Raw genomic sequence first — 21113 nt, 5'->3', positions numbered from 1 at the left:
TATACCACGTCCACCGCCACCCCTCTGTCCAAGTATACCACGTCCACCGCCACCCCTCTGTCCAAGTATACCACGTCCACCGCCACCCCTCTGTCCAAGTATACCACGTCCACCGCCACCCCTCTGTCCAAGTATGCCACGTCCACCGCCACCCCTCTGTCCAAGTATACCACGTCCACCGCCACCCCTCTGTCCAAGTATACCACGTCCACTGCCACCCCTCTGTCCAAGTATGCCACGTCCACCGCCACCCCTCTGTCCAAGTATACCACGTCCACCGCCACCCCTCTGTCCAAGTATACCACGTCCACCGCCACCCCTCTGTCCAAGTATACCACGTCCACCGCCACCCCTCTGTCCAAGTATACCACGTCCACCGCCACCCCTCTGTCCAAGTATACCACGTCCACCGCCACCCCTCTGTCCAAGTATACCACGTCCACCGCCACCCCTCTGTCCAAGGCTTTACTTACAACCTCATAAAAAGAAATCAGGTTTGTCTGACAACTTCTGTCTTTCATGACATGTCTTTATAATCCTCACCTGGTTGCCCCCACACACGCTTGACACCATCTGAACCAAATACGTTTATCTTGGTCTCATCAGACCACAGGACATGGTTCCAGTAATCCATGTCCTTAGTCTGCTTGTCTTCAGCAAACTGTTTGTGGGCTTTTTTGTGCATCATCTTTAGAAGAGGCTTCCTTCTGGGACGACAGCCATGCAGACCAATTTGATGCAGTGTGCGGCGTATGGTCTGAGCACTGACAGCCTGACCCCCCCCACCCCTTCAATCTCTGCAGCAATGCTGGCAGCACTCATACGTCTATTTCCCACAGACAACCTCTGGATATGACGCTGAGCACGTGACCTCAACTTCTTTGGTCAACCATGGCGAGGCCTGTTCTGAGTGGCACCTGTCCGGTTATACCGCTGTATGGTCTTGGCCACCGCGCTGCAGCTCAGTTTCAGGGTCTTGACAATCTTCTTATAGCCTAGGCCATCTTTATGTAGAGCAACAATTCTTTTTTTTTCAGATCCTCAGAGAGTTCTTTGCCATGAGGTGCCATGTTGAACTTCCAGTGACCAGTATGAGAGAGTGAGAGTGAAAACACCAAACCTTGTAACACTAACGAGTCACATGACATTGGGGAGGGGAAAATTGGGCTAATTGGGCCCAATTTGGACATTTTCACTTAGGGGTGTACTCACTTTTGTTGCCAGCAGTTTAGACATTAATGGCTGTGCGTTGAGTTATTTGAGGGGACAGCAAATTTACACTGTTATACAAGCTGTACACTCACTACTTTACATTGTAGACAAGTGTCATGTCTTCAGTGTTGTCACATGAAAAGATAGAAGGAAATATTTACAAAAATAAAAGGGTGGTTTCATTTTTGTGAGGTACTGTATATAATAAAATGCTATAAATAATACATAAATAATAATACTAATTGCCTTAATCTGCTAAATAATCTCAGGTCTCCTCATTCTCTTATCTCCACTTGCTGTTTTCTCCTTAAAAGAGAAGTATGGGTTTTTTTTTTTTTTTTTAGATTCATACCTCGGTGGATGGAGCATCAGACCGATGCTGCAGCTGTCCCCCGGCATCTCTGCACTGAGAACTGAGACACCGAACACCACCGATGGCTCGGTTCTCTCTCTTCCCGAGCAGTCAGTCATCTTCTCTCCTGCTCTGATCCTCCACACTCATTGGAGAAAGGAGCTGTGGAGGGGCCTTGCCATTAATCAAGGCAGCTGCCTCGATTGAGGGCAGTGACGTCAGTGGAGAGCGGACTTCAAACTCCTCTCCACTGAAAACGGGTCACAGGAGTGCAAAACAAATTGCACTCCTGTGACCCAGAGAAGAAGCCCAGCCTAAAAAAGCTCAGGCTGGACTTCTCCTTTTTAAAGCTTCTCTTACCTTTCTCTCCTCTGAGCAAATCTTCCCATTCTCTTCTCTAAGATACTCTTTCTGTTCTGATCTTTTAGCTCCTCCTATTGTCCTTTCATCTCCTCCTCTGGCTCTCCTCTTAGCTCTTCTTATTGTCTCTCTCCTCTCAGCTCCTCTTCTGTCTCTCTCCTCTCAGCTCCTCTTCTCGATCACTTTTATCGGCTCCTCTTCTGACTCTTCCCTCTTAGCTCTTTATCTGGGCTCCTCTTCTGGCTCTGTCCTCTGGGCTTCTCTTCTGGCTCTGTCCTCTGGGCTCCTCTTCTGGCTCTCTCCTCTGGGCTTCTCTTCTGGCTCTTTCCTCTGGGCTCCTCTTCTGGCTCTCTCCTCTGGGCTCCTCTTCTGGCTCTGTCCTCTGGGCTCCTCTTCTGGCTCTGTCCTCTGGGCTCCTCTTCTGGCTCTGTCCTCTGGGCTCCTCTTCTGGCTCTGTCCTCTGGGCTTCTCTTCTGGCTCTGTCCTCTGGGCTCCTCTTCTGGCTCTGTCCTCTGGGCTCCTCTTCTGGCTCTCTCCTCTGGGCTCCTCTTCTGGCTCTCTCCTCTGGGCTCCTCTTCTGGCTCTGTCCTCTGGGCTCCTCTTCTGGCTCTCTCCTCTGGGCTCCTCTTCTGGCTCTCTCCTCTGGGCTCCTCTTCTGGCTCTGTCCTCTGGGCTTCTCTTCTGGCTCTGTCCTCTGGGCTCCTCTTCTGGCTCTGTCCTCTGGGCTCCTCTTCTGGCTCTGTCCTCTGGGCTCCTCTTCTGGCTCTCTCCTCTGGGCTCCTCTTCTGGCTCTGTCCTCTGGGCTTCTCTTCTGGCTCTGTCCTCTGGGCTTCTCTTCTGGCTCTGTCCTCTGGGCTCCTCTTCTGGCTCTCTCCTCTGGGCTCCTCTTCTGGCTCTCTCCTCTGGGCTCCTCTTCTGGCTTTGTCCTCTGGGCTCCTCTTCTGGCTCTGTCCTCTGGGCTCCTCTTCTGGCTCTCTCCTCTGGGCTCCTCTTCTGGCTCTCTCCTCTGGGCTCCTCTTCTGGCTCTGTCCTCTGGGCTCCTCTTCTGGCTCTCTCCTCTGGGCTCCTCTTCTGGCTCTCTCCTCTGGGCTCCTCTTCTGGCTCTCTCCTCTGGGCTCCTCTTCTGGCTCTTTCTCCTATGGGCTCCTCTTCTGGCTCACTCCTCTGGGCTCCTCTTCTGGCTCTGTCCTCTGGGCTCCTCTTCTGGCTCTGTCCTCTGGGCTCCTCTTCTGGCTCTCTCCTCTGGGCTCCTCTTCTGGCTCTCTCCTCTGGGCTCCTCTTCTGGCTCTCTCCTCTGGGCTCCTCTTCTGGCTCTCTCCTCTGGGCTCCTCTTCTGGCTCTCTCCTCTGGGCTCCTCTTCTGGCTCTCTCCTCTGGGCTCCTCTTCTGGCTCTGTCCTCTGGGCTCCTCTTCTGGCTGTCTCCTCTGTGCTCCTCTTCTGGCTCTTTCCTCTGGGCTCCTCTTCTGGCTCTTTCCTCTGGGCTCCTCTTCTGGCTCTCTCCTCTGGGCTCCTCTTCTGGCTCTCTCCTCTGTGCTCCTCTTCTGGCTCTCTCCTCTGGGCTTCTCTTCTGGCTCTCTCCTCTGTGCTCCTCTTCTGGCTCTCTCCTCCTGGGCTCCTCTTCTGGCTCTGTCCTCTGGGCTCCTCTTCTGGCTCTCTCCTCTGGGCTCCTCTTCTGGCTCTCTCCTCTGGGCTCCTCTTCTGGCTCTCTCCTCCGGGCTCCTCTTCTGGCTCTCTCCTCCGGGCTACTCTTCTGGCTCTCTCCTCCGGGCTCCTCTTCTGGCTCTCTCCTCCGGGCTACTCTTCTGGCTCTCTCCTCTCAGCTCTTATTCTGGCTCTCTCCTATCAGCTCCTCTTTTGTCTCTCTCCTCTCAGCTCCTCTTCTCAATCTCTCTTCTCGGCTTCTCTTCTGGCTCTCTCCTCTGGGCTCCGCTTCTGGCTCTCTCCTCTAGGCTCCTCTTCTGGCTCTCTCCTCTGAGCTCCTCTTCTGGCTTTCTCCTCTGGACTCCTCTTCTGTCTCTCTCCTCTCAACCCCTCTTCTGGCTCCCTCCTCTCTGCTTCTCTTTTGGCTCTCTTCTCTCAACTCCTCTTCTGGCTCTCTCCGCTCAGCGCCTCTTCTGGCTCTCTCCTTTGAGTTCCTCTTCCTGATCTCTCCTTTCTCCCTTTCTTCTGGTTCTCTCCTCTCGTCTTCTCTTCTGGCTCTCTTCTCTCATCTTCTCTTCTGGCTCTCTCATCTTCTCTTCTGGCTCTCTCCTCTCATCTTCTGGCTCTCTCCTCTCAACCCCTCTTCTGGCTCCCTCCTCTCTGCTCCTCTTTTGTCTCTCTTCTCTCAACTCCCCTTCTGTCTCTCTCTGCTCAGCTCCTCTTCTTGATCTCTCCTCTCATGATTTCTTCTGGCATTCTCCTCTCATGCTTTCTTCTGGCTCTCTCCTCTCATCTTCTCTTCTGGCTCTCTCCTCTCATCTTCTCTTCTGGCTCTCTCCTCTCATCTTCTCTTCTGGCTCTCTCCTCTCATCTTCTCTTCTGGCTCTCTCCTCTCATCTTCTCTTCTGGCTCTCTCCTCTCAGCTCCTCTTCTTGATCTCTCCCCCTTTCATCTTCTCTTCCTGCTCTCTCCTCTCATCTTCTCCTCATGCTCTCTTCTTATCTCTAGACATGTGCACTGCTAAAAAATTGGTTCATTTTCATTTCACGAAAATTACGAATTTTCAAAATTTAGAATTTACTAATCTTCAAATATTTTCGCATTTACGAATATTCGTAAAAAAAATTGTTAAACAAGTTTTCGTTAATTTGGATGTTTCCGAATTAATGAATTTGTCAAAATTTGTTAAATATATTCAGAACGAAAGGAATTGCACATGTCTACTCATCTCCTCTTCTTGATGTCGCCTCTCATCTCCTCTTTTGGCTCTCTCCTCTCATCCTCTCTTCTGGCTCTCCTCTCTGCTCCTCTTCTTGATCTCTCCTCTCATGTTCTCTTCTGCCTCTCTCCTCTCAGTTCCTCCTTTGGCTTTTTTCTCTCAGCGACTCTTCTCTTTAGGTCTTCTCAGCTTCTCTTTTGGTCTTCTCAGCTTCTCTTTTCTCCTCTCATCTCTTCTCAGCTCTGAGTAAAGAGTGTAATGTTCTTTATTCCTATGTTTGCAGGTGAAGCTGTATATCAAACAACTCCTGGAAGCTGTTGCTTATCTTCATGAAAAAAACATTCTTCATCTGGATATCAAGGTAAATGTACCTCATTAATGTATCTATTAATTTTCAGATTCTAGTTTCTTCACATTTGAGAATCATCCAGAAGGAGGAATGGGCAGCTAATTATTCTATAACTTAAAATGTAGAGTTCTGTTTTTTCCATAGTGATAGTGGTAAGTTAGTACCCAACTAATGTTTTTGGATGGGCTGCGGAATGGTCAGATCTTCTGTAAAATTTTGATAATGGTGTTGGCACTGGATATTTAATTTGCCGATTTTTATCCTTGCCTGGACCAGATATTTTCCAGGTATGTGTGGCATTAGATATGGCACAACATCTGATTCTCAGGAATGAGTTATCTGTCTGCATTATTGCCACCTGTTGCATATCACAAGAAGGTCTTCCGGCTCCGAAAGCATGGAAGCCACAGTGGCCTCCTACAGCTCTCAGTCATAGTTGTTTCACAATGAAGTTCGCCAATTAAAACTGTCTTTGCTGATAGTAGACATGTGCAATTCGTTTAGTTCCGAATTCGTTTTTTTTTTACGAATTTTGACAAATTCGTTAATTCCTGAAATTTCCAAATTTTTCAATTTCCAAAATTTCCAAATTTCCAAAATTACAAATTGCCGAAATTCGAATTTTCGAAATTCCGGATTTCAGAATTTCCAAAATTAAGAATTTCAAAGTTTTCGAATTTTACGAATTTCCAAAATTTCAGAAATTCTAAATTCGGAAATTCGAATATTCTAAATGTCATAAATTAAAAAATTAAAAAATTTGGAAATTTGCTAATCCAAAAAATAGGAATGACAATCTTAGCTGATCCCTTTGTTTTCTTTTTCTTTTTCATAAAATGATTTATCTTTGATCATTATATTATTATACTTTGCTGTTGTTTGTTAATTGCTTTGTATTAATTACTATGTTTTGTAATAGATATCCTCCTGAGGAAGCGGTCTTTATACCGCGAAACTAGTAGAGGAGACCCTCATGCGCTTTTGAATTCCCCATTTTTCTGAGAAATTATTAAAGACGCTACTATTGTGATATGTATAAATTGTACTTTAATAAGGGTGATGTTTGTCCTTTGTGTCCTTTTATATATGTTTATTAACCACTTGCCGACCAGCGAACATGTACGTCCCTTTAAATTTGCCGCCCTGCCATCGGGAGCGCGCCAGCGGCGGCGCGCTCCCGCGCTGGTCGGGACCCCCGTGAGTCCGGTCGCGGGACCCGTGGACTCGATCGCCGTGGGCATCCCCGCGATTGTCTCACGGAGCGGCCGAATGGAGAAGTGCCGATGTAAACAACATTTCTCCATTCTCCATTCTGCCTAGCAACTAGTGACGCTGATCTCTGCTCCATGTGATTGGAGCAGAGATCAGTGTTTTCTAAATGAAAGCCCAACCCCCCCACAGTTAGTAACACGCCCCTAGGAACACTTAACCCCTACACTGCCACCCACTGGTTAACCCCTTCACTGCCAGTGTCATTTACACAGGAATCAGTGCATTTATATAGCAGTGATTACTGTATAAATGACAATGGTCCCAAAAATGTGTCAAAAATGTCCGATGGGTCCCCCACAATGTCGCAGTCACAATAAAAATCGCTGATCGCCGCCATTACTAGTAAAAAAAAAAATAATAAAAAATTATTAATAAAAATGCTATAAAACTATCCCTATTTTGTAAACGCTATAACTTTTGCGCAAACCAATCAATAATCGCTTATTGCGATTTTTTTTTACCAAAAATATGTAGAAGAATACGTATCGGCCTAAACTATGAGGAAAAAAATGTTTTTTTATATATTTTTGGGGGATATTTATTATAACAAAAAGTAAAAAATAATGCGTTTTTTTCAAAATTGTCGCTCTATTTTTGTTTATAGCGCAAAAAATAAAAACCACAGGGGTGATCAAATACCACCAAAAGAAAGCTCTATTTGTGGGAAAAAAAGGACATCAATTTTGTTTGGGAGCCACGTCGCACGACCGCGCAATTGTCAGTTAAAGCGACGCAGTGCCGAATTGCAAAAAGTGGTCTGGTCTTTGACCAGAAAATTGGTCCGGTCTGAAAGTGGTTAAATAAGATAATATTTCAAATGTTATGTTTTTTTTTCTTTTTCTGACAGTACCGATATAGTCCAATTTTCAATTATTTTTGGGTGGGATTTACCTAGAGGATTAGCATAAGCAACTATCCCTGGTACTCCCATGCCAAAAAACCCTCTCCTTTTCTTCTGATAAGAATGACAATCTGAAAGTTCAAATGAATGAAAATCTGAAATAATAACTAACTAATAATAAATATTCAATTATAGGTATTGGAATTTCATTTCAAATTTGGCTGTTAGTGAATGTAACGAGTACAAATTTATCCGAAGTCATGAATTATCTGAAATAAAGAATGCCGAACAGCCAAATTTGAAAGGAAATTCCAATATCTATAATTTAATAGTTAGGAAATCAGTAAAATTTGAAATAATAACTAACGATTAAATTATTTAATTCAATTATAGGTATTGGAATTTCCTTTAAAATTTGGCTGTTAGTGAATGTAACGAGTACAAATTTATCCGAAGTCGCGAATTATCTGAAATAACGAATGCCGAACAGCCAAATTTGAAAGGAAATTTCAATACCTATAATTGAATAGTTAGTTATTATTTTAATTTTTATTTTACTGATTTCCTTTCTTTTTTTTCAGATTTAGAATTTTTGAATTTCCAAAAATCCGAAAATTCGGAAATTTGGAATTTGGAAATTTAAAAGTTCAGAAATCTGAAAATTCAGAAATACGGAAATTATAAAAATCTAAATTTGGAAATTCATAAATCCAAAAATTCAAATTTCGGAAATCAGAAAATTCGAAATTCAGAAATTTGAAAATCCGAATTTACGTTTTTCCGATTTCCCGAATTGCAAATTTTTGAATTTCCGAATTTCCGAAAAAACTAATGAAATGAAAATGAAAAAAACAAATAATTTTTTGTCAGTGCACATGTCTAGCTGATAGTTCTTATGAAGAAAAAAAACAAAAAACATTCTTTGGCTTCTAATGTGCTTCGTTAAGCGGCCATGTTCCCTTCTTCCAGCCATCCAACATCCTGATGGTTCACACTGATAAGGAAGACATTAAACTCTGCGACTTCGGATTCTCCCAGAAGATAATCCAGTCTGAGTTCCAGTACAGCAAGTATGGCTCACCTGAATTTGTCCCTCCAGAAATTGCCGCTCAGGCGCCTGTATCCAAGTCTTCCGATATCTGGTAAATATTATAGCTGTGTTGTATGTTTGACTTCAACTTTTGCTAAAGCACTTCTTTAATACAATACTTTGTTTTATTGCCTTTTATTAAATTTTTTGTTGCATTTCATTGCTGCCAATCTCTTGCAGCCTACTGCGACCAGCTTTTGTGAATTTGGCTATACCCTGTATTCCATGTTTAACTAAAAATATATAAAATATGTCTTTCCTCAAGTCAGCTTTGATTCCCCCTAAGTTAGGCTTTCTATATAGTCTGCACAGTCCAGAGCATCGGTCGCCAATCGTGGACCACTGATGGGCCACAAGAAAATGTTGGTGGTCCCCAGGAGTTCTGCAGCAAATCAACATCGTGGTGGATGTATAGCCCCCCAAATGTTGTTTCCAGTATTGTTTTGAATACTGTCAGCATGCATTGATACCCAATGCCTCCTCTGTAGTCCAAGCTCCTCTGAACTCAGAGGGAGGTGCCAGGAGTAGTGCAGGGAGTGGGAGGTGAAGAAGGATGGGACTTCCAATGGCAGCGCTGATCACAGACTGTGGGAGGGAGCACGGAGCTCCAGCACATGGCTGAATAAGGAGGTGAGATCCCATGATGAATCTGTGTAAGGAAACAGTGTGATGCAGCATGCGGGGGAGGGGGGCAGAGAGCCAGAGCATTGTATGTATAAGGCAGCAGTGTGATCCGGGGGGGGGGCAGAGAACCGGGGCATTGTGTGTATAAGGCAGCAGTGTGGTCATGGGGAGGGGGCAGAGAGCCAGAGCATTGTGTGTATAAGACACAAGTGTGATCCAGGGGAAGGGGGCAGAGAACCAGAGAATTGTGTGCATAAGGCAGCAGTGTGATCCAGATGGAAGGGGGCAGAGAATTGGAGCATTATGTGTATAAGGCAGCAGTGTGATCTTGCATACGAGGAGGGGGGCAGAGAGCCAAAGCATTGTGTACATAAGGCAGCAGTGTGATCCAGGGAAGGGGGCAGAGAGCCGGAGCATTGTGTGTATAAGGCAGCAGTGTGATCCGGGGAGGCATAAAACCGAAGCATTGTGTGTATAAGGCAGCAGTGTGATCCGGAGAGGCATAAAACCGAAGCATTGTGTACATAAGGCAGCAGTGTGATCCAGGGAAGGGGGCAGAGAGCCAGAGCTTTGTGTGTAAAGGACAGCAGTTTGATCCAGAGGGAGGGGGCAGAGAGCCGGAGCATTGTGTGTATAAGGCAGCAGTGTGATGGGGGGGAGCGGGCCAGAGAACCGGAGCATTGTGTGTATAAGGCAGCAGTGGTATCCAGGGGGAGGGGGTCAGAGAGCCAGGGCATTGTGATCCAGCATACGGGGAGCACACTTGGTGCTTCAAAGCGTCTCCAAAGCCTCCATAGAAATCTTTGACAACACTCGCTTACAGCACCTGCAGCTTTTGAGGGGCTTTTATTCACTGTTAGCTAAGCCTTGTTCTGGAGGTAATGCAGGTATGAAATCTCCCAGGATGCACCATCCAACAAGTTAACTAGTAAGATATCATCAGCAGTCACTTCGGGTTCAGGTGTATATATTCTGGGAGTGTCTGGTGTAGACGTCACATCTGGTGTGCCACAGGGGGCATCAGGAAGGTGAGCGGGGTCCAGATCAAAGCGGAACAACTAGCAGATGCCACACGTAGTGTGCAACATGGGAACACTATAGCGGAAGGTGAGTGAGGACCAGAGAGAAAGAGAGGACTGAGCGGCAGAGGATCAGCAGAGCTGCAGAACCGGAGAAGGAGAAACTAGAAGATGTCACACGTGGTGAGCAGCATGGGAGTAATATAGTTGGAGGTGAGCGGAGACTAGAGAGAGAGGAGTATCAGCTAACCAGAGGATCAGCATAGCTGGGGGTTACTACTGAATGGGGGATCAGCAGAGCTGGGGGTACTACTGAGCAAGGGATATGCTCAATGAGGGTACTAATAAGCTGGGGATCAGCTGAACAAGGGTACTAATAAGCTGGGGATCTGCTAAACAAGGGTACTAATGAGCTGAGGATCTGCTGAGTGAGGGCACTACTGAACCGAGGTTATTAGGTGTCCACTGCACCAATACTGGGTGCACTCAAGGACAATGCTGGGGGTTACTGTAATCCAACCTCTTCAGTGTCCATTGTAATACATTGCAAAAAATGCAGCAGGACCAACATTTTTGGGCATTTAGGGATGTTATGGCCCATCGGTTTTGAATGGGCTGCCTACATTGATGCCAAGCACCTCAGTGCACAAAAATTTGCTGCTAAGGTGCAATTTTCAAATTGACCACCAATGGTATAAGCAGATCTTACATACTTTATGCAATAATTATCAAGTAGCCACAAATCTGAAAACTGTGAACGCACCTAAAAACTAATTGAGGTGTTATTTATTCTTGCCCTGCAGGCCTGTCGGAGTTATTAGCTACTTATGGTAAGTGTTCGTGGTGATTCCACGTGAAGTTTTTAGAAGCATTCCACAATCATCGCCGGGATTCCACAATGTATCTTTTGTGTATCGTCCGCAGTTTGGTTAGTGCTTCCCCATTCGCGGGTCAGAACGACAGAGAGACGCTAATGAACGTACAGCAAGGCAAAATTAGCTGGAGCTGCCCGGGCTTCACCCAGCTAAGTGCCAACGCCCAGGACTTCATGAGGCAGGCCATCCAGATGTCGCCGGAGTAAGTGGGATGTCTTCTATGTGTCTTCTTCATCTTGCTTTGTAGGTTTTAAAGTGGTGAAGGGTCGGGAACCTCTTTCAGGGTTTACTTCTGTCTGTGACCCCCCATTGGCAAGATTCCCCCAATTCCCCCTATTCCTGTTGTGTCGCTGGCAGAAGGAAGTTCAGAACGTTTTTCACAGTCGGTCGATGCCAAGAAGATTCCCTTCCATTCCTGTCCTGGTGACTGAGGATGTAGAAAGTAAGGGCATGATACCCCAACAGTAACACCGACTGCAATGAAAACAGAAGTTTTTATCTTTCCCCACTCCATCCAAAAATAAAAGGTTCAATTTAAGGGTTGGATTTAGAGAGGGCTTCTTCTTTTTTTTTCAAAGAATGGGTGCAAATACCCCCCCTTCTAAGTAACCCCTGTGTCTGCGCCCTCCACCCCTACCCACCTCCAAGCACTGTTCCTTGGTTCCACCCCCTGCCTACCTCCCAGTAATGCCACTTTAAGAGAATACAAAACCAAGTATCTGTAGCAAAGTCCCGGGTCCCCTGCGGCCTAATGGTGACCTCCAGAGTTAGAGACCGCTGGCATCCTTCTGTGTAGAGTGGGTTACAAGGCATGGTGGGAGTACTGCAAGATAAATGATGGGCGCCAGACACTTTTTGAATACAAAGAGATTCATTGTCTCTTGAACAAATCTGGGGGAGAGAGAGATGGTTAGGGCCAGGGCACCCTTAAGTAGATGCAATGGTAATTGGCAGACTCCGAGACTTCTACAGGAAGACAGCTATACAGGTGAAGGCCTCCAGCCAGACACCACTTCTGTATAGGTAGGACCGCTGTCTCCTATGGTAACAATCTTGTAGCAGTTACTGACGTAAATTGTATTCAACTATTTGCAGCACGATCAGTTCTCAGCTTACTTCACAATCACTCACTGTGGGTCAACGAGCTCCCAGTCTCCTTCACTAGACTTCAGATCCAATAGCCACTGGATCTCCTGAGCTTTTCCACTAGTAGTACTCAGTATCTTCCTCAAGCGTCACCCCCGCTTCCCTGCTGGGTCCCTGGCTTGGCACTCACAGATACTCTTCAAGCGTAACCCCTGCTGACCCTCTAGGTTCCTGGCTTGGCACTCACTGATGCTCCACAAGCATCACCACTTCTTTCCTGCTGGGTCCCTGACTTGGTAATTGCTGCAGTCTTACCACTTCTTCACCGCCCCCGGCTGGTGAGAAGTCTGCTCTGGTACTGGCCTCTGCTTACTCCCAGTGGTCTCTGGTAATAAGGTGGATGGTCCCTTAGTGGCGACAGCTTCCCCTTCTACCTCCGACCACAACTGGTTCTCCTGACAGCAGAACCGTTACTTCTGGTTGGACTACAAGCCCCCAGTCCCAACCCTACGCTGCTCTCATGCTTCTGGATAGGCCCTCAGACAGCCTAGCAGCCAGATGTCCCCGGGATAGGCCTCAGGCTCTTGCCCCCTACTGCAAAATACCCCTCCATCAACAGTATAGCCCCCGAGCAACAATAGTCCTCCACCAGCAACAATAATATCCCTGTAAAAAATACCCCTCCAGCAACAATAGAAACCTCCTAGCAACAATAGATTCCTGCCAACAACAATAGCCCCCCCCCCCCCCCCCCCCCAACGACAATAAACCCTAGCATCCATAGATCCCCCACCAACAATAAATCCCCCAGCAACCATAGACTCCCCAGCAACAATAGACCCCCTGCAGCAAAAGACCCCTCTATCAACAGTAGATACCCCCCCCAACAATAATAGACTCCCACCAACAACAATAGATCCCCTGCAAAAAAATACCTCTCTAGCAACAATAGCTCCCTCGTAGCAACAATAGTCCCTCCCAGCAATAGTAAATCCCCTGAAACAAAATACCCCCCAGCAACAATAGAACCTCGCACATGATATTAGACCCCCTGCAGCAAATACCCCTCCAGCAACAATACCCCCGCACCCCCAAAAAAATAGACCATACCAGCAATAATAAACTCCCTGCAACAAAATACCCCCCCCCCAGGCAACAATAGACCCCCTGCCAGAAACAATAGATCTTCCAGCAACCAGCATCGCTAGATCCTCCTGCAGTCAGCATCAACATTTGAACCTCCCGGCAACAATATGCCTCCTCAGCAACAATAGTTCCCTTGCAGTGACAATAGACCCCAAGCAGCCAACATGAATAAACCCTTCAGCCCACCCCAGCAACCCTTACCATTACATACATTCAGTGCTGGAGCATGTTGTCAGAGTTCCATACCAAACATTACCACCCGCAGCAACCAAAGCACCAAATTTTTGGTGCAGCAACACCAAAACATTTCACATCACAGAAGATTCTGGCCAAATTACACATGATTTTTTTTATTTTTGACCTAATAATTCACTATTTACTCTAGCGAGGTTGAGGGATCAGGGTTTTTGTTTTTCATTGCTTTATTAGGACATTTAGGCCCCCAGCACACATACTGTATGTATATTTATATAAGGGTTTGGACAGGTATCTCTGTAAACAGAAAAAAATACACAATCAAATGAATGTAGGGATCGGCAGGTGAGTTGGTCTGTATTTATGGATATCTTCTTCTACCTGCCAGCCGAATTGTTTATCCCTAATTTGTGACAATATATAATAGACTTGTGCACAACGGAAAATTCCGTTTAGTTTCGGTTCATTGTCATTTGTAAAATACATCATTTCGTTCTGTTATATTCGTTATGTTACTTTAATACGTTTTCGGATAATTCGTTATTATTCGTAGAGTGTATAATTCATTAGTTCGTATTCATTGAAATTTGATATTTATGAATGTATAGACATTCGTGATAATGATTCGTAGTTTGGAAAGTCGTTTGTTTATTAAAGCTTTTAACACACACAATGACAACGTCTCTTCTCCTCGGCTCAAATACAATACAACACCCTTCTCACTCAGTTCTCAGGAATGCACTTTGCCAGTAATCCATCCTCGGGCACAAAATTAATTAGCTGATTGGACTTTAAGATTTACTTTGAGCTGACCTTTTGTTTCATTAGATCTTTAAAGAATTACCGAATCATGTCGAATTCATTCGAATTCATTCGTTATATTTCTTTCGTATTCGTTGTAATTCGATATTTTTTTATTCAGACATTCGGATGCAAAATTCAGCCGAATTTCGATTTGTTACGAAAAGTATTGCACAAGCCTAATATATATAATGAACCTTTTCGTTTTGGATAGAGTGTAGAGGAATTAGAACACCAAGTCAGGTATTTTTGCTGTCTATGCCCCATTTAGAGAGATCCATCCTCTCTCTTTTTTTTTCAAATTTACCCAAATTTTGGGAACAATAAGGGGGTGGGGGGGGGGGATTTTTTTCGAATGGCGACACTAGTTCTGGTGAACCCGGTGATAACAAGGTATTAGAGGGATTTCCTCTCACTTCCAGATGGAAAAAAAAAAGACTGACCGGAGTTATAACCCTCCCTTACTCCATCCAAGATGTAAAAAAAACAAAAAAAAGTTCTACCTTAGGAGCTATGACGATGTTGCTGTACTTAATTGTATCTCTATTGGAGGGCTTCTTGGTTTCTTTTGGCCAGCTTCACCAAGGCCAGTCCAGATTCCAAAAAGCAGCCCCCGCGGCAATATGCAGCACATTGGCCTCTGGTGATGTTCCAACATTGCCAAGCTGGGTGTAGTAATTCTAATCATGTGTTAACATTGCCATCATCTCGGTACCCAATGAAGTCCCATTGAAGGACCCGACTTTAGAATTTACTGCATTAGCCATGGTGAACTTTTCTTACATGGAACAGATCTGACCAAGAGTAAAAAGCCACAATGAGTTCTTAAAGGTCCATGAATACATTCAAAACAGACCAGTACTCCTGGCATAGGCCAGAATTTGAAGATTGCTCCCGAATATATCCTCATCATCCACATCTTTTGGTAGACAGCACTATATGACAAGCTATATATAAATATATATATATATATTTTTGCAGCATGTGTATAAAATTCATGTGTTTATTTTCCTACAACAGTGCACGGCCGAGTGCTACACAGTGTCTCCAGCATAAGTGGTTTGTGGTACGTTGTTTTCCTTTATGGGGTTACTTACCTAATTGGTGTTGTCACAGTAGTAGAAAGCCTACTAATCAACTGAGATTTATATTTACTTAGAGGTGTGATGAATACTTTTCCTCAGTGCTTGGACCAAGTGCGGCCATCAAATGTCTGTATGTATTTGTTCTGGATCCCTGATCATTGATCTATGTTGTCTTCTGGAACTCCAATTGTCAGTACGTCATTGTCCTAGGACCCCCAAGCTCAGTCTTTCATTGTTTTGTGACACCCCCCCCCCCCAATGTCAGTGTGTCATTGTTCTGATACCATAAATGCCAATCTGTCAGTGTTCCCAGACCTAGTGTCGGTGTGTCATTGTTCTACCACCCTTTATGTGTCAAAGTGTCCTTGTTCTTGGTCTTCAAGAGTCAATGAATCATTGTTTTGGGCTCTCAAGTGTCTGTTTGTCTTAATTTCGGGGGACCTCAAGCATCAAGGTTCCATTGTTCTGGGATAAATTGTGGGAGTGTTTTTGGATTACCAGTTATCTGTGTGCCAGTGCTTCATTGTTCTGGGGTCCAAGGTAGCTGATGGGTTGGTGTGATAGTGTTGGACTACTTGGAGTGAGGTGTTGATACTGTTGGATACATCATAGAATTCAGTCCTTTTTCACAGGGGCTGATGTGCAGGGCAGGTGCCGTGTAGATGGACATTGTTCTGGTCTCAGGCTGCTTCTACCTCTTGGAGAATGCTTAGTAAATGCCAAATTTCTGGGATGGATTTAGAAGAGCATCAATTACAAATGTTCAAGATACAAATAGGTTAATTCAAAGTGTTTATTGATCTCAGATTAAGCCAACGCGCTTTGGGGAAAATGCCTCTGGCTCACCCCCTTCCACAGGACTGGAGTACAGAAATGCGGCATGTGACATAACAAATTTTACAATAAAAATAAATAAATAATTGGTATTATGTCACATTTTGCTTTTCCATAGCCTTGAGGACGGGGGAGGCATTCCCCTCGAAACCCGTTGGCATAATCTGATACCTTTGTTCAACACTTTGATTTGACTGTTTGGTGTCATGAACTTTTGTCATACACACTCTTTAATACTTGCCCTAGAGTCCAAAATGTCAGAGTAACATTGTTTTGGGACTGGAAATATCAATGTGCCATTGTTCTACCTACCCAAAGTTTCAGGGTGCCTAATGATTTCAAGGGGTTCCAATTGCCAGTGTACACTGGGGCCATAGCTCTCTGTGTTTATAGTTATTATTATTATTATTATTATTATTATTATTAATAAAAATAATAGATTCTAGTCAATATAAGCTTTAGGGATACTAATGATTCTTTCAGTTACTCTAACATTCCATCCATACGCAAAAAGTCATCAATGGGGTTAATTTAGGTCAAAATCCGGTGCAGCTGTGCATGGTAGCCAATCAGCTTCTATTGTTTTTTTTTTTTTGTCAAAGCTTAACCACTTCCTGCCGAGGCCAATTTGAATGAATGACAATTGCTCGGTCACACAACACTGTACCCATTTGAATTTTTTATCATTTTGTTTTCACACAAATGTTTTTCCTTCTTCTGGTGTTTTTTTAATCACCACTGTTTATTTTTATTTTTTGCTAAACAAACAAAAAAAGACTACAAATTAAAAACAAAACAAAAAAAAAGACTTTTGTTTATAGTTTGTTATAAAATTTTGCAAACAGGTCATTTTTTTCTCTGCACTGAGGAGGCTGCTCTCATGGGCACTGATAGGCTGAAATGATGTGCACTGAGGAGGCTTCTCTCATGGGCACTGATAGGCTGCACTGATGGGCACAGATAAGGGTGGCCCTGGTGGGCATAAATGAGGCACTGGTGGGCACTGATAAAACTGCACAGATAGGCGTCACTGATGGGCAATGATAGGTGGCGCTGATTAGCACTGATAGTCAGCAATGATAGGTGGCACTGATGGGCATTGATCTGCACTTATAGGCTGCACTGATGGGCACTGATGAGCATTGATAGGCTGCACTGATGGGTACTGATGAGATGGCACTGATGGGCACTAATGAGGAGGCACTGGTGGGCACTGATGAGACTGCACTGATAGGCATCACTGATGGGCAATGATAGGTGGTGCTGATTATCACTGATAGTCGGCAATGATAAGTGGCACTGATGGGCATTGATTTTCACTGGTAGGTGGCACTGATTAGCACTGATAGGCGGCACTGATGGGCACTGATAAGGGTGGCACTGGTGGGCACTAATGAGGCACTGGTGGGCACTGATAAGACTGCACTGATAGGCATCATTGATGGGCACTGATAGGTGGCGTTGATTAGCACTGATAGGTGACAATGATAGGTGGCACTGATGGACATTTAGCCACACTAATAGGCTGCACTGATGGGCACTGATGAGCACTGATAGGCTACACTGATGGGCACTGATGAGGAGGCACTGGTGGGCACTAATGAGGAGGTACTGGTGGGCACTTATGAGACTGCACTGATAGGCATCACTGGGCACTGATAGGTGGCACTGATTAGCACTGATAGGGCGGCACTGATGGGCACTAATAAGGGTGGCACTGGTGGGCACTGAGGCGCTGGTGGGCACTGATAAGACTGCACTCATAGGCGTCACTGATGGGCACTGATAGGTGGCGCTGATTAGCACTGATAGGTTTCAATGATAGGTGGTACTGATGGGCATTTATCCACAGTAATAGGCTGCACTGATGAGCACTGATAGGCTGCACTGATGGGCACTGGTGGGCACTAATGAGGAGGCACTGGTGGGCACTAATGAGGAGGCACTGGTGGGCACTGATGAGACTGCACTGATAGCCATCACTGATGGGCACTGATAGGTGGCACTGATTAGCACTGATAGGCTGCGCTGATGGGCACTGAGAGGTTGCACTGATGGGTAACATTGATGAGGAGGCACTGATGGGCACTTATTGGCACTTATCCTCCAGACACTGAGATTATAGAGTGTGCGATCACGGGAGCCCGTCATATGACGGCTTCAGAGAACTAGCCGGCCATGCTGTAGCCGTCATTCAGCTATAGCGTGGCCGGCAAGTGGTTATTTGAACAAGCTGAAGTTAGAAGCTGATTGGCCACCATGCACAGCTGCACCAGATTTTGCACTCTCCAGCTTTAGTAAATCAACCCAAATGTGTTCAAACTGACGTTCGGAATTATAAAGTTATCAGAGGCTCTGCCTTTATTCCAGGAGATTTCCAGTCCAGAGGACACGCAGCCAGTCAGCTCCAAGAACCTCCGGTTCCTTGTTGCCCGCAGTCGGTGGCAGGTAAGAGATTTTCTATCTATATTACAAAGAACTGTCTTCAGTAATCAGTTGTGGATGCACCCTTTAAAAAAAATGTGGATTTGTACAATAAAATTTGAAATAAACTAAAAATGAAGAAAAGATCAGCTAATAAATGCAAGCTTTAATAGAAAAATAAAACCTTCTTTAAAATGAAATATAAAAATAAAATAAAAACAAACAATATTTTCCCTGTTGTTATTTATAAATATATATTCAAGTGCCCAACAAAAGTTGTATCAGATTATAAGCTCTGTTCACAAAAGCTGATAATTAGGATAAGGATTCTTATTGCTCACTAGATTTCTGACAGGATCGAAAGATATTTTTCTGCACTTGCAATGTTTTTTTTTAAAGTGTTAAAATAAATTAAGAAATGTGAATTACTTTCAGAGACTGGATATGCTTTTTTTTTTACTCTTTTATTTCTTTTCTAGACAAGTCAATTCTCAACAAGGGGTCCATGGAACCCTAGGGTCCCTCCAGAGGTTGCTAGGTGTCCCTTCTTAAATCTGTGGGTGTGATTGACCTTCCATTTGATGGTACATGCATAGTTCTGGGTCCAACGCCACTTGGCAGAGCCGGCCGTGTGAGACACCAACGGTCTTTTCAGCTGCCTTTAAGGGTGGCATTCTAGGTGATATTCCTGCCACTAATCACCAATTTAAGGGTGATTCTTCTCACTGTTCCCCAAGAATTAATTTATGAAGGGGTTCCCTGAGACCTGAAGTTTATTTCAATGATTCCGCTAGGGCAGGGATCTCTAATCTTTCTAAACAAGGGGCCACTTTACTGTCCTTCAGACTTTAGGGAGGCCGGATTGTGGCCATTGGGAGTAAAAAAGGTCTCAACGTCAGTGGGAAACAAACAATGTCTTTGATGTCATTGGGGGGAATTGTGTCCCATCATTGGAGTAATTGGTGCCCCATTGTTGGTGTCATTTGGAGGAATTGTGTCCCTTCATTTGTGTCAGTGAGGGGAATTATGCCCCTTTGTTGGTATCAGCGGATGAAATAACAGCAAACAAATGGGCACATATAGCCCACGGGCCGCAGATTGGAGACCACCGCTCTATGTAAAACAAAGGTTGAGAAAGGCTGGTGTAGAAATACACTTTAAAGTGGTTGTAAACCCTTACAACCAACTTTGACCTACAGGTAAGCCTAGATTAAGGCTTACCTGTAGGTCCAAGAAATATCTCCTAAAACTACGCGGTTTAGGAGATATTTGCCGAAAGACAGGCACCGCTGTCTATGGCGCATGCACCGTAGACAGCGGCGCACTGAGCGCGCCGCTGTCAATGGCGATATGCCACGAGTGGCGGCTCCTGTGCGCATGCGCGGGAGTGACGTCATCGCGGCTTCGCCGAATGACAGCGGCGGAGCTGCGAGACCCCACCGAGAAGATGGATGCGCCGGACTACAGGGGACAGTGGTGACTTCGCTGGCTCCTGTGTCAGGTAAGTGACATATAATGGATTACTATGCGATGCATAGTAGTCCATTATGCTTTACCTTTGCAGGGAATGAAAGAGGAAGTAAACTCATCAGGGTTTACTTCCTCTTTAAGTGACGTATTTGTCAGATTAAAAGTCAAAAAGGGATTTGCTTAAAGAAATTAAAATACATTCTGCACACCAGCCTTTCTCAACAATTTTACCCCAAAGTAACACTTGAAATGATTTTCAGGTCTCAGGGAACTGCTGGTAAGATAAGTCTATCAGGAGTCATTGGGAATATGCCCTTTAAATTGGTGGTGGTAAGTGGGAAGAATGCTCCCCCCCCCCCCTACAGAGATGGCCAGTATTATTCTCTTGCAGTCATGCAGCTGGCTCTGTCGAGTGTCGTTGGACCTAGAACTATGCAGGTACCATCAGATGAGGGGTCCATTAGCCACAGCTCAAGGAACCTGTAGCCACCACTGGAGGAACCCCCTAGGGTTCCATGGAACACTGGTTGAGAGTGGCTGTGGTAGAATGTAACCACTACTAAAAGCGCTGATCAGAAACATTTGTGTGGGCAAATTCTTAGGCCGCGTACACACGCGGGGACTGTTCGCTCAACTTTGTCCGTCAAACAGTTTCAGCGGACAGTCCACTCAAAATTAGCATGGACGGACTTGCCCACACACGACGAACGAACAGTCCGCTGAAACCGTGCACGATGACGTGAACGGCACGTACGACGGGACGAAAAATACGATGTCCTATACACTGCAATGCCTACACACGAGGGGACTGTTCGCTGAAACAGAGTTTCAGCGGACAGTTTTTCGGAATTTCCGAAAAACTTTGTTCAGCAGACTGTCCGCTGAAACTGTCCGCTGAAAGCCCACACACGAGCGGACTGTCCGCCGAAACACTGTTCAGCGGACAAAGTTGAGCGAACAGTCCCCGCGTGTGTACGCGGCCTTAGAGTCAATGTGATCAAATCATAAAGCAGTTTATTGAAAATTGTAGTAAAATTAATAATGAGCAACAATAAAAAAAAATCTCCTTGCATAGATGGAAAGGCTGGTGTGACTAAATCATAATTTGCACAGTACCTTGTAAAAAAAAAGCAGAATTGTAAATTGCTGTATAAAGCAATGTTGCGGTGGGGAACATCTCATGGCTCCAGCAAACTCCACTGTGACAGGACAGAGGCC

At 45.2% G+C, this 21113-nt stretch overlaps 1 protein-coding gene across 1 annotated transcript in view; it reads left to right on the top strand.

The window, feature by feature from the left end:
- OBSCN (obscurin, cytoskeletal calmodulin and titin-interacting RhoGEF) overlaps positions 1 to 21113 on the top strand; it is a 705115-nt gene that overhangs the window by 628729 nt on the left and 55273 nt on the right. The window contains exons 110-115 of the mRNA XM_077490633.1: positions 5068 to 5145; positions 8216 to 8388; positions 10783 to 10809; positions 10904 to 11056; positions 15103 to 15148; positions 18372 to 18449. Coding sequence (XP_077346759.1) covers positions 5068 to 5145; positions 8216 to 8388; positions 10783 to 10809; positions 10904 to 11056; positions 15103 to 15148; positions 18372 to 18449 — 555 coding nt within the window. The remainder of the gene's footprint in view (positions 1 to 5067; positions 5146 to 8215; positions 8389 to 10782; positions 10810 to 10903; positions 11057 to 15102; positions 15149 to 18371; positions 18450 to 21113) is intronic.

The sequence above is a fragment of the Lithobates pipiens genome, unplaced genomic scaffold (assembly GCF_037356315.1).
Source record: "Lithobates pipiens isolate NorthernLeopardFrog02 unplaced genomic scaffold, aLitPip1_a1.2 Scaffold_19, whole genome shotgun sequence".
NCBI classification, from domain to species: Eukaryota; Metazoa; Chordata; class Amphibia; order Anura; family Ranidae; genus Lithobates; species Lithobates pipiens.
Note: the sequence above shows the minus strand (reverse complement) of the source record. Positions and strands in the feature narration are given on the sequence as shown.